The 12,082-nt window shown below is 44.7% G+C and overlaps 1 protein-coding gene across 1 annotated transcript; it reads right to left on the minus strand.

Moving 5' to 3' along the window:
• Positions 1-143: 143 nt before the first annotated feature.
• Positions 144-1,460, minus strand: GCNT3 (glucosaminyl (N-acetyl) transferase 3, mucin type). The gene has a single exon (XM_027657539.1). The coding sequence runs from the start codon at positions 1,458-1,460 to the stop codon at positions 168-170; it is 1,293 nt and encodes a 430-aa protein (XP_027513340.1). The 3' UTR covers positions 144-167.
• Between the last annotated feature and the right edge of the window lie 10,622 nt (positions 1,461-12,082).

Raw genomic sequence — 12,082 nt, forward strand, 5'->3', positions numbered from 1 at the left:
AGGAGGATCCCCTCTCGCTGTCCCCGAGGTCTGTGCCCGGCAGGGATTGGGGGGAGCAGGGGGTCCCCTCCCGGTGTCCCGGCGGCGCCCTCGGCTGGGCTCGCCCAGGAGAGTGGCAGTGCTGGCCCGGGAGGGCGGCAGTGCTGGCAGGGGTCCCGCGGGTCCCCTCAGAGCCCGCGGCCGTAGAGGGCCCTGTGGCGGAGGTGCTCCTCCAGGCACAGGATGGCGGCATCGTCCACCTCGGGGTCGAACTTGTTGGCCAAGAGATGGTGCTGCTGCAGCATCCAGGGCACGTCGCCCGCCCCGTAGATGCAGACGGAGCGCTGGTGGCGGCCGGTGCAGGGCGGGTACGGCGCGCCCTTGCTGGGGTCGCCCTCCAGGTACTCCCACTTGACCAGGCGGGGAAGGGCGTTCATGTCCGACAGCTGGAACTTGTCGTTGTGGGGCACGGCCCCCGGCACGCCCGGCATGCGGGTCAGGGTGGCCCACACGTGCTCGTCAGGGCTGTAGGTGTCCTTGGACCACTCGAGGAACTTCTGTGCCGTGGGGTTCTCGAAGATGTGCCGCACGAAGCCCCGTGTCACCACGATGTACGCGTTGCCCGTGAACATGGGGCAGTTGAGGGGCGGCGGCAGCTTCTCTATGTCGGTCCGGGAGATGGCCTTCCCCACCTCGTGGTGGAACTGCCAGCGCGCCCGCTTGGCCGCCGAGGGCTTCTCCGACTCCAGGCTGTTCCGGCCCTGCAGCACCTTCAGGGCGCGCACGATCTCGGCGTTGGTCTTGATGGGGAAGTCGGTGCCGCAGGTGTTGAGCAGGTACCGCCAGGGCACGGGGCTCCGCAGCAGGTCCCGCATGCAGTTGAGGTCGGCCTGCAGCCGGGACCAGGAGGCGTAGACCACGTTTTCCAGGCGGCTGGCCACGAAGACGTTGGGGAAGCAGCCTGCGATGGCCCGCACGGCCTCCTGGAAGGCGGCCGGGGACTTGCTGTCCACGTGCACACAGTAGACGTTCTGGGGGGCGTAGAGGGAGCGCAGGAGCCGCTCGAACATCTCGATTTTGTTGTGGATGACCATTGAGTAGGCGATGGGGAACTCCGCCTCCTCCTGGCTCAGCGGGAACTCGATGAAGCGCCGGGTCTGCCTGAAGGCGCTGCAGTCCCTCGTCATGTTCAGGTAGTGGCCGGGCGTCAGCGGAGCCCTCCTGTTCGCCACCTCCAGGTTGCGGAGCTGCGCCTCCTCGATGGCCCTGCGGTCTCCGCGGACGATGCCCGAGCAGTTGATGCCGCGGCCGGGGGGCAGCTCCAGGGCGCGGTACAGGCGCTGCCGGCAGCGGGGCCGGTCGGCGGGGCAGGGCCGGGCGGCCTCTCGCAGGGCCAGGGCTGCGGCCAGCAGGGCCAGCGGGGGCAGGAGCAGCGCCCAGCGCCGCCGGGCCCCCGGCACCGCCCGCTCCCACAGCCGCATGGCCCCGGGGCCCTCGGGGGGCTCCGCCGACCCTCACGGCCAGCCCCGGGACCGGCGGCTCCCTGGGAGCTGCTGCAGCAGTGACAGGGAGATCTCGGCGTGACCGCAGGTGAGTAACAGGTGAATAAAAGGGAGTCTCCTCCCCCTCTGTGGCGTGGCTCTGGTTTTACCGGCACTGGAGGTGGTTATCTATCTTCTGTGTCTGTTTAAAAGATAGTATTTCATCTTACCCCTGTCCAGCACGTAACGCAAGGAAAATTCCTCTAGAATTCAACCCCGTGTAACACACGTTTTCAAAAGACTTTCCTAGATCAGTTTGGGGTCTAACCTGCTTTTCCAGTGTTGAGATCATTCCAGCTCCCAGGTCGAGGGAGCGATCGTGATAGTGCTGTGATCTAGAAGCCCAGCTGCAACAAGCTTTCTGCTGGCCTGCAGCATTTTGAGCTTTAGTGAAGGATTATTGCAAGAGATAGCTGGGCAAAGTGGAATCTCTGCTTCTGCAGTGGAAGCAGAGGGTGAAGACAAAGGCCATTTGCCACAAAGTGTCTGTTCGAATGAGGGAGAATATTGGTGAAGGGTGTCAGGAGCTCATGCGTGCACACCCTGGCTAAGGAAGTCTCACATAAAGAGAGAGACAACTGCATATGACTAAAATACTCCTTGCACTGTCATGAACAAAATAATGTCCCCTCAGCTCCCTCACTTTGTGATTTGAACCAAACATGTATCTGGTACCATGCTTGTAAAAAAGGACCAGTTTCAACAGTTTCAATGATGAATAAAAAATTTCTAAGATGAGTTTTTAAAGATACAAACAAAGGCATTTTTTATTTTTCTTTCTTCAGGTGTATCAAGAAGCCAAACTCAGAGAACCTGCAGCTGGACTGAGGACAGTTTTTGTCAGTGTAATTCTGCAAGGGTTCTAGAAAACAGCAGCAGTTACTTCCCCAACTTCAAAACTATTTGTTAAATTAGTAGCTTTAACCAACTCAGTAAATGATTGTTTTAGACATCTGTCTAAAGTCCAGAGACTTCATTGGGCATTATGAAAAGCAATTATATGATACCTACAGTGTTTCCTATGTGCACAATGTCAGGGTGCCTGTCCTGAGTGCCAAAGGAAATGTGGTTGGGAGAAATATGGGGAAAAGGGCTTGGGGAAAGTAAACAAGCTACCGGAGGGGCTAGCTGCTTTCTCAGGGCAAGGAAGGGATTCACCTCATTTAAACTTGTACTTTGCACCTGAAATTTGTCTCTAAGCTATGGTCAGCAGAGACTAGAGAGCTCATTCACCTGAAGAAGAGTCAACAATTGCTAAGTCTGACCTGAGACTTGAAAAATGTGTTTTCAGTGTTCTCAGCTATACTTTTGAAGCAAACAGTGTATTCTGTTTCTGAACAGGGCCAAAAGCTAAATAAAAAAATAACCCTGCACCCCAAATCAGTGTATGAAATGACAGCAAATTGCTGCTCTATTTCATTTTAGTGTGGCCAGTGGCTGAAATCACATGCGTGGCCAGGTAGAGAGGAGGTCGTAGGAGTAATACACTGCTTGAAAATGTTGAATATCAGCCACTTAAAAAATTATTATAATTATTTTGAATTAATCTGTCAACATTATGTAAATTTAGTCAAATTCACCGATGTGAAACTTCTTTGGGAGAAGTTTGTCTCTTAGCATTAACATCTTGAACTTTTCCAGTGCGAGAAGATTGAAACTTTTGAAGGTTTTTACAGTTAGCAGCATGGCCATAGGACCCCACATCATCTACTCTGTGGTGCACAACTTTTCATATATAAGCTCTTACCTCAAGTTCAAAAAAACACAGCAACCCAAGCAGTCTGAAGGGCTTATGCTTCTACTGACTGAAATATCTTCCCTGCCTACTTTTAGGATGAAATTTTAAAACTGTCTCCTCTGGAAAGTATGAAATGTAAATAACCAGCTAAACATCTTTCTGAAAATCTGAAAAAATGGAATTAAATAAAGCATAATTAATAGCATGCTTTCTGCGAAGCTGCCTTTTTTCCCCCCCATAACAGAAATGTTAACCTACCCAAAATAAAGTCATACTGGTAAACTCCAAGACTTGACAACTTTTTTTTCATTCTAAGTAGTGATTAAAACCTGTTAAAATTTATATTTTTATGTGTAATTGTAACTTCCAACATACTTCACTTTAAACTCTGGGCTCAAATCTTTGGCTTATCCTTTAAATGATGATACAGTGATTCTGCTTAAAAATGAGTGTAAAACAACTGTCCTATGGTGAGGATATTATATAGTCCAAGCACTGTCTCCAGGGTAATCAGCAGCTATGTGATCCTTACATCAAGAGATAAACAGCCTGGATATGTGACAGTGAATCACAACGTTAAGAGGAGGATGATTTAATCATATTTAGATAGTAATCTTGCAGAACTATCTGTGAGAAGTTTCATAATTTTTCTTGTGTGCTTTTTGCAGAAATGTACAACAGGCTGCAGAAGGTTGTTTTATGTTTGAAACGGTGAAGAAATGGCACAGAGAGGAGTTGGAAGTGCCTGGCAGACCTGATGGCCATGGCTTAAAGATCACTGTGCTGTCAAAAGGCACGCTGGTGTTGGAATTCATTTCCAGAATTCCCCTGTCCATCTCAAAGTGTGAAGAGTTTTCATCAGTGTGAAGATTTTCAATTAAAGTAATTTTGGTAAGTCTAGGTGCCACATGTTCCCAGTGCCCTTCTGTACCTGCTTCCAATTCAACAAGACATATCAAGTCAGAGGTTCCTGCTCTTTTAGCTTTCCTGTTAAGGGATAAAAAGAATCTTCACAAGTTGACGTGTTACCTACTTGCCTGATTGCACAATTGTAGGTTGTGGCTCAGATAGGTGCATTGGAGAAGAAACATGTATTCTGCTTGCTTCTCCAAGGGGAAAAAACAAACTATGGGATTGTTTGCTGATGGTGTCAGACCTGGTGAAACAGCTGGTAGAAATTTCGACTGTGATGGCAGGGTCATAATCTCACCAGGTTCACCCGTACACAGTGAGCGTGTAAAGCAACAGGGTTTTCCCAGGGAAAGCAACTTTGGTAAAGAGGGACAAACAAAACTCATGGGGAGGAATCAACCTGAAGTTGTGATTGCTAAAATCTGTAAGGAAAGGTTTATATATATATATATATTTATATGTTTATATGTTTATATATATACCACCAGCTGCTTTAGCATGACTTTTAAGAAATATATGGAAGTAGTAAGTTTTTAAACTTAGTCAAATAGACATCTGAGACCAGGCTTGCACATGCTACAAAAAAATCTAGTGTGTTATACTCCATTGGTTGGGAGGGATAAGAATTTTAGTTTTAGCTTCTTGGTCACAAATGCTTTACTAGTTAAGTGGTTTGGTGGTTGGGTTTTTTTGTCTGTTTTTGTTGTTTTTAAAGTTCAAATCTGTGAAGTCTGTTACAGGCCAGCCTGTGTGGCTTTTGAAGGACCCCACCTGTAAGCTGTAATACCACTTTTCAGCTATCAGGGCATTGCTGTCTGTATAGTTCTACTGCTTTTCTATTTCATGTCCTCTCAGTTTTCAGCAGAGAGCCTTATTTCCTGCAGATTCATTCAGAGCCATCCTGTGCCTTCAGATGTGTTGGTGAGTGCTCTGCAGGCATTACCAGCTCACAGCTGAGTTCTGTGTTCTCCGGGACTTCTGTGTAACAGGAGCAATTTTGTATTAACAGCATGTGACTCTTATTTGGCCTCTGTGTCTGATTGATAACTGTTTGGTTTTCATGTGTCACCTAGATAGTGAAGCCTTACATGGAAGGGAGTATGGGCATGAGGCACAATTCCAATCAGAAATCAGGGCACTTTCCTTCATGAGCTATTCCACTGTGGGTCCTGTCCACAGGCTGCATTCCTTCAGGATAAACCTGCTCCACTGTGGGACCTGCAGCTTCCTTCTAGGCACACCAGCTATTCCTCCTCATTCTCCCCCCATCACTGGCCTTGGTGTCTGCAAGATTGGCTCAGCTTTCTGTGTCTGACATGGGGCAGCTTCTGCTCTCTTATCAGAGAGACCCCTCTGCCTCCTTACAAAATCACTGCCACGTTAACCCCGTGTATGAGCCTTTGCAAATGGAACCTCTTAGACTAATGGCAGGGAGAGAGTGTGCAGAGGTGAGTGATAAGGGTGTGACTAAAATAAGGAAAAGGTTGAATATGATTTCTTTTCTTGCTTTTATCTTTCCCTCACTCCCTCTCCCACCCTCAGCTGCCTACATATCTGCACAGAGGGGCTGATGGCTCCTGTCTTCTCAGTGTCCACTGCTGTGTTTTACAGCTGTAAGATCAGAGAATCACAGAACAGACCAGGCTGGAAGGAACCTCACAAGATCATCTGGTCCAGCCATTCGTGGGAAATGGAGCCCAGGTAGGATTGTAAACACTTTGTACAGTGGCATCCTGAAAACCTCCAGGGATGGGGACAACCACATCCCATATTTGAAGTTAAGTTGTGTAGTATTTGTAGACACTACATGGAACGATTTGCAGACAGAATTTGAGATAATTTTAGCATAGCCAGTTCAAACCTGCATACGTAACTGACTTATTTTGCCAAGGAAAGTAAAAGGAAAGCACATGGATCTTTGCTTCATTGTTTGAAGCACTGCTGCTGAAAGTGAGGGATCTGGATTTCCCTGGAGTACCACCTTGTCACTAAATGATTTATGGTTTGGTAACATGTCAGAGACATGTAGCTGAATATCCAGGTTTGCAGATAGCAGGTCACCTAGACCCAGGATGAATCACCTCCAGAGTTATATGGATTAGTTATGTGAGGAATACCTACTAGCATGAGGCCTGGAAAATTATTTTGCAGGCCTGCATCTAAAGATACTGAGGGCTGGCTCTGATCTTCCTGTAATTTTTGGTTATGTAGTGAAGTATCATGAAACAAAATTAGTGATACTGACTGCTGCTTGAGCAAAATTGTTCCTAAGTATACTCTGTACATGATTTGCTGTTAAGTACACATCTTGTGGTAAGATACAGTATTTGCTGTGAACAATTCTACTTTTTTCATTTGTGTTCACATAGGGAATTTTCTTATTTGTATCAAGTAGTAATGGATATTTTAAAAGAACTGCGTTTTTTTTAATCAATACTTATTTGAACTATGACAGAAATTGAGAAGAAATTACATTTCCATCTTCTTGGCTGTTCAGACTTTTTTTTTTTTTTAACTTGCTCTGCCGGTATTGTGATACTTGTAAGCCAAATGCAGTTCTATGATTTTTAGATAATTTTAAGATTCATAGTTTAAAAATTACTGGCAAACATTTGGAAAACATTATGATAGACTTCTTATATATTTTCAGAGAACATAAGTTCATTGTTCTTTTTGTACAGAGTCTTTGGCACATCTTGCTTTCCTGGGGCAGTGAGGAGTGAACACAGAAGTATTGAGGTTTCAAAGTAAATAAACCTTATGCAAATATGTGTATATTATACATGTACACTTTATATGTAAAACTTTAACATCATGAACATGGTCTTGTGCAAGTTTTGCTTTTTGAAATTGAAAACTGGCTAATTATAGACTTTAGCTTCTCTTTTCTTCCCATTATTTCAACTGAATGATGTGGCTCAGTCCTGTGCTCGCTGACAGGTCGAGCTGTATCTTTTCAAGCTGAGCCTGCACCCACACTGGCACAGTCTTGGGTCGTTTGGATGGTTAGTTAGAGATTAAGTTCATCTTTGAGGAAACTGTTGGATGTCAATGTTCTTTTCAGAGTTCTGATTCAGTGCTGGTTTGTGACAAAGGGTTTGAAGGCACAGTGTGTAGTAGCTCTGGGTTTGCCACTGCATGAAGGTGATTCAGAAAGGCACATGAAAAGGTAGCATCCAGTCAGTAAAACATCCAAACTCAGTCATTTTGGTAGCATGCACACCAGGTCCTGTTTTGGCACTGAGCACTGCCCGATGCTTTTCCCCTGACAGCTGCAGGCTCATTGCTCTGTTGTTTCTGGACTCTGTGGCACTGTGACACTGAAGGGCAGGGGATTTCTGCTTTTATCCAAGGCAGAATATCTGGGCTGAGGAGCCTAACAGTGAGTATGGCTTAGAAGAAAGCTTGAGCAGATAGTCACAACTGACATATAGTCTGTAGGATCTTATTCATTACTTGGTATTTTACCCAACAGCTGAATTCTGCTTATAAGGTACAACAAGTTTCCTCAATTACATTTTGTATAATAAAGCAAAAGAGGGGGAACAGACATTACTCACCTTATGCAGGTTGGTGAAGAGACAAGCAAATAAGTGGGATGATGCTGGTAAAGGTGTTTAAAAGAATTGCCTTTAAAATCAATGTTAAAACCGGTACTGTTTGTGACTGTGGCATCCAACACTGGAAACTGGACTGTGTCCTGGGGGAAGAAAATAACCTGCTTCTTCTTGAAGGATGTAACACAAAGAAAACACAGTGATACTGGAGATAATAAATACATTGGGTCATTGTTTCTGGGAAAGGATTACTTCATACAGCATGGGTAATAAAAACAAAACAGCAAACAAAACTCTTTTAGATAGATCATAGAGGGAGTTGAGGCTCTGGGAATAAAGAAGCAAAAAGAATGAATTTAATTTTGTACATTTCTCACAATGAAGAACCCACGATAACTAACCTACCAAAGAGGTTATTTCTTAAGAGGCAAAGGACTTTCTGAATAGACACAACCCCAAACACCACATTTCATAACCCAGGAAATGTTTCTAAGAGAAGTTCTTATCTGAACAAAAAAATACCCTTAGAAGCATGTTAGTTTTGTTTCTTGCCTTGTTTTCAGCTAAATAGTATTCTGAATTTTTAGGTGTTTCTCTTCTGTGGTAGAACAGTTATTAATTTATCCATGTTCTGTGCAGTTTGATTTGGTCACAAGTGCAGAGTCTGCCCTCATACATAGGTGCATGCACAGAGTGAGGGCTAACACACGAATGGTGTCTGAGGCCTTTGTGTAATGCAGTGTTTGCTTTCTGGGGAACATCTGAGTATGGTCAGGCCTACACTCAGTCTGGTTGCCTTTGAATGTCCCACAGCTGGGTCAGAATACTTTGGCTGGGCAGTTTATCCAGTTGCTGAATAGGTGTGTCCAAGTCCTTCAGTGCACGGAGGATTCACACAGTGCACTTCTTATCTTTGCACTCATAAAATGCCTTGTAGGAAAAGCCTCCCAAGGAGCCAGCAGGGAAAGGGGATTGCTCCCTGGAACTATTGCTGTTGGGTACTCAGCTCTGCCTGAGGTTCCTGCAGGGTGCTGTCCTTGTCCTGGCTGCTGTTCTGCAAAGAAACCCGAGTATTTCATAGCAGTCTGACTGCCCTGCCTCCTCTGCCACACGTTCTGCTACAGAGCAACAGTCAGATGTGAAGTTACTTTGTAGGGGAAAATGCGGCTCTGGGCGAGTGTTTCACTACTTTTTCCTTAGTTCAGGTGACCCGTTTTCCGCCCTTTAAAGCTCTCCTACAGACTGACATTTTTGCTTCCTTATGCGAAGCTAGGAGAAATATTATCTACACTTGTGTCAGAGAAAATCCTTAAGGTTTTTGCTGGTTATTATTTCATTCTTTCCATGCTCATAGAATGTCTCCACAGTATTTGTCTGTCTGTGGATGTGGTTCCACACTGCTGTGAACCACCTCCAGGGCAAAAGACAGCAACAGCAAAGGAGAAGCTTCCTGTGTAGCAGGTGAGCAGCTGATGGCTAGAACCACTGAGGTATTTGAGCACCCACCTGAGGGTAGTAAGTGCCTGAATGCATGGACCTGGACTGTGGAGCAGTTCTATATGAGTAGTGCTAATGAGGCAGACAGCAGCTTCATCTTCCTTTAGCATCTGCTGTGTGACAGTGTGTCCTGCCCCTGCAGAAGGGGCCAAAGGTGAAACTGGTTTTTGAGGAGCACTTACTGTTCAGAGACTGAACTGTCGATTCGGCTGACTGAGGTTGTGTTTGTCAGTGTGTGGAGATGAGCATGACTGAGCATATTTTTGTGAACAGAGTACTTCATGGTAGTGATAGATACCAGTATTTCCTGACTCATAAATCAAAGATTAGAATATGTATTTTTACTTAGTAAGATTATTAAAAAAAATCCCGCAACGCAGAAAGCACAACCCCCACCCACCCAACAGCCTAAAGCATTCTGACACGTATTTTCTGTAAAAAAATACCATTCTCCATGATTTTGGCACTTGTTTTAGACAAGCAGTTCACCTTGTAGGAGTACCAAACTGTAGGCATAAGGTAAAACACCTTAATTGCAAATTCTTTGGTGGGAAGCAGTGTAGTAGTTTATTCTTACAAAGATATGACACTGGCATGCCCCTCTTTTCATGTTCAGTTATAAATTTGAATGAAACAGGGATAATTTCAGTAGTTTATATCTAGACCTCTGAGTTCAAGTTTGCTGTGTCATTAGTTGGCTAAAAAATGTGCAGTGTCTTAACTTTTCCTGTTTGAATAGTCCATATACCTGAATGAGAGTTTCAGTGATTAGCCATTCTGCTGGTTTTTAGATTAATATTGTTTAATGCCAGCAATGAATAGCATTTCCAGGTCATTTCACTCACCTTTTTAAAGCAATTGTGCTGTTGCTCTGAGTAGCTATTAATCACTTATCTCTGGACTCTGTCATGTCCATTGAAAGTCACAGAGCCAATGTCTTTAGGTTATGAAATAAAAACACGTATTTGAATATGTATTTGCATCTATAGTTATTAGGCAGCTTTCAGAAGAGTGCCATGGTATTGTGAAATACATTTTCAGTTAAAAATCGATTCACGTGATTTAACTAAGCCAGTGTGTAAGGCCATTTATTTTAGTCATAACTGAGATGAAATTTTGCAGGTTGTTTCAGAGAAGAAGTGCTGGAATTGTCACTAAAGCCATACCAGGTCCCTGAGGTGTATATGTAAAAAAGTTTAGGCTGGAAAGATTTTGCCATGTTTAAGCGCGTTAAAAAATTGGAATGTTTGCAAAATGTGTGTTTGACTAATTGTGGAGCAGTTCTTGGGCAATAAAGGTTGGGTTCAGCCAAGGTGGTAAGTTGGAACTGTTCTTCCCTCCCCTCTTTCCCAGTTAGACTTCCAAAAAACAAAGCTAAAAAAAGAACACAAAAAAAAAAACGTACCACACTTTGCAAGGGGATATTTTAGCAAACAATAGATTGCATACTGAAACAATGTGTTCTTTAAGGGCATTAATGTTCCTTTATTTCAGAGAGGGCTAGGGTTCATGGTCTAGAAACTATTTGAAAATAATACAGCAAGAAGGGCTGCACTGTTCTGCATTTCCAATGGTGAGATCCTCGCCCTGGAGTGTGAATCCTGCCTGATGCTGAGGCAGGATGGCCTGTGCTGTGCCACTGGAACAGAAGTGCTGAAATGCTGACAGCTCTGTCCATCTGCTGCCCACACAGAATTAGCCATTAGTGCTAAAGCTGATGGACAGCAGACAGTGGAGAGGATCTGCAGTTAACTTTGGGGGTTTGTAATTTCTTTTTTCAAAATACATATATATATTGTTTCTTGTAAGAGTGTTGGTGTAACTGAAACCACAAGTCTGATTAGCAATGCTGTCATGTTTTTTTTACTGCTGAGACTTGACAGGCATATGTACACTGACTAGTGTGATATTTAACATGCAGCAAAAAAATTGGGCCAGGAAATGTGTTTGGGGTTGTGTTTATTTGAATAAAAAATACACATCACAGACTGAGCTCTCCTCACCAAAGGAGAGGAAAAACCTCCACACACAGGAGGATCAGAACTATGGTCTTCATATCTGGGTAGTTTTGCCGTTACTTCCTCACCTTCTGCCTGAAGCATGATGAAAACACATTTGACTCTAATAGGAACTAAAATGACTCAGTTTTTAGCAGCCAGTGAGAGCTGACTCTCCTGTTTTCTGAAGTACCAGAAGTGACCAAATGTAATGACAAGCAAATGCTTGTCAATAAGGGATAAAAATGTAACAAACACACACAGTTAGTTCAGAAAAGGAGTTTCGTGCCTGAGTGAAAAGGTTTTATGATGGTGCACTCCTCTAGGCTTCAAGGAGTTGTATGGTTTTGATATGTGTGTTCCCACCTCGGATTGGTAGGGACCAGTAGGTGATGGTGATGCAATTTGTGATTTGTGATTGCCATATTTGTATTGTTTTTAAAGCTTTTAAAGTGTGTGAGGGAATGAGCACAGAAGATGGCCAGGCTGGTGTGCACAGTTTCACAGCTGAGCATGTTATGGAATGGTGTATTTTCTTAGCTTTGAATGTGTCACCTGCTAATGACACTTGAGGACCCCGTGTGCTTTCCCTGAGGAGACAGTGCTCAGTCCCTGGGCCAGCAGGGACAGGGAAAATGTGCATCAGTGACTGCAGAAAAACCCCAAAGGAGTATGGGCAATATGCAGCAAGCATTTAAGCTTTTGGGAATCTCTCTGAAAGAGTTTTAAAGGCGTAAGGAACTTGCTGTCAGGTATTTTTTCTGACTGTTGTTTGTGCACCCCCCAGACCCCATCTAAGAGTTAAACTTCAACACGAATATTTTACCACTGGAATTGGTAACAGAGTTTTCATGGGCAAAC

Source organism: Corapipo altera, unplaced genomic scaffold (genome assembly GCF_003945725.1).
Source record: "Corapipo altera isolate COAL_440 unplaced genomic scaffold, ASM394572v1 308, whole genome shotgun sequence".
Taxonomy (NCBI): Eukaryota; Metazoa; Chordata; class Aves; order Passeriformes; family Pipridae; genus Corapipo; species Corapipo altera.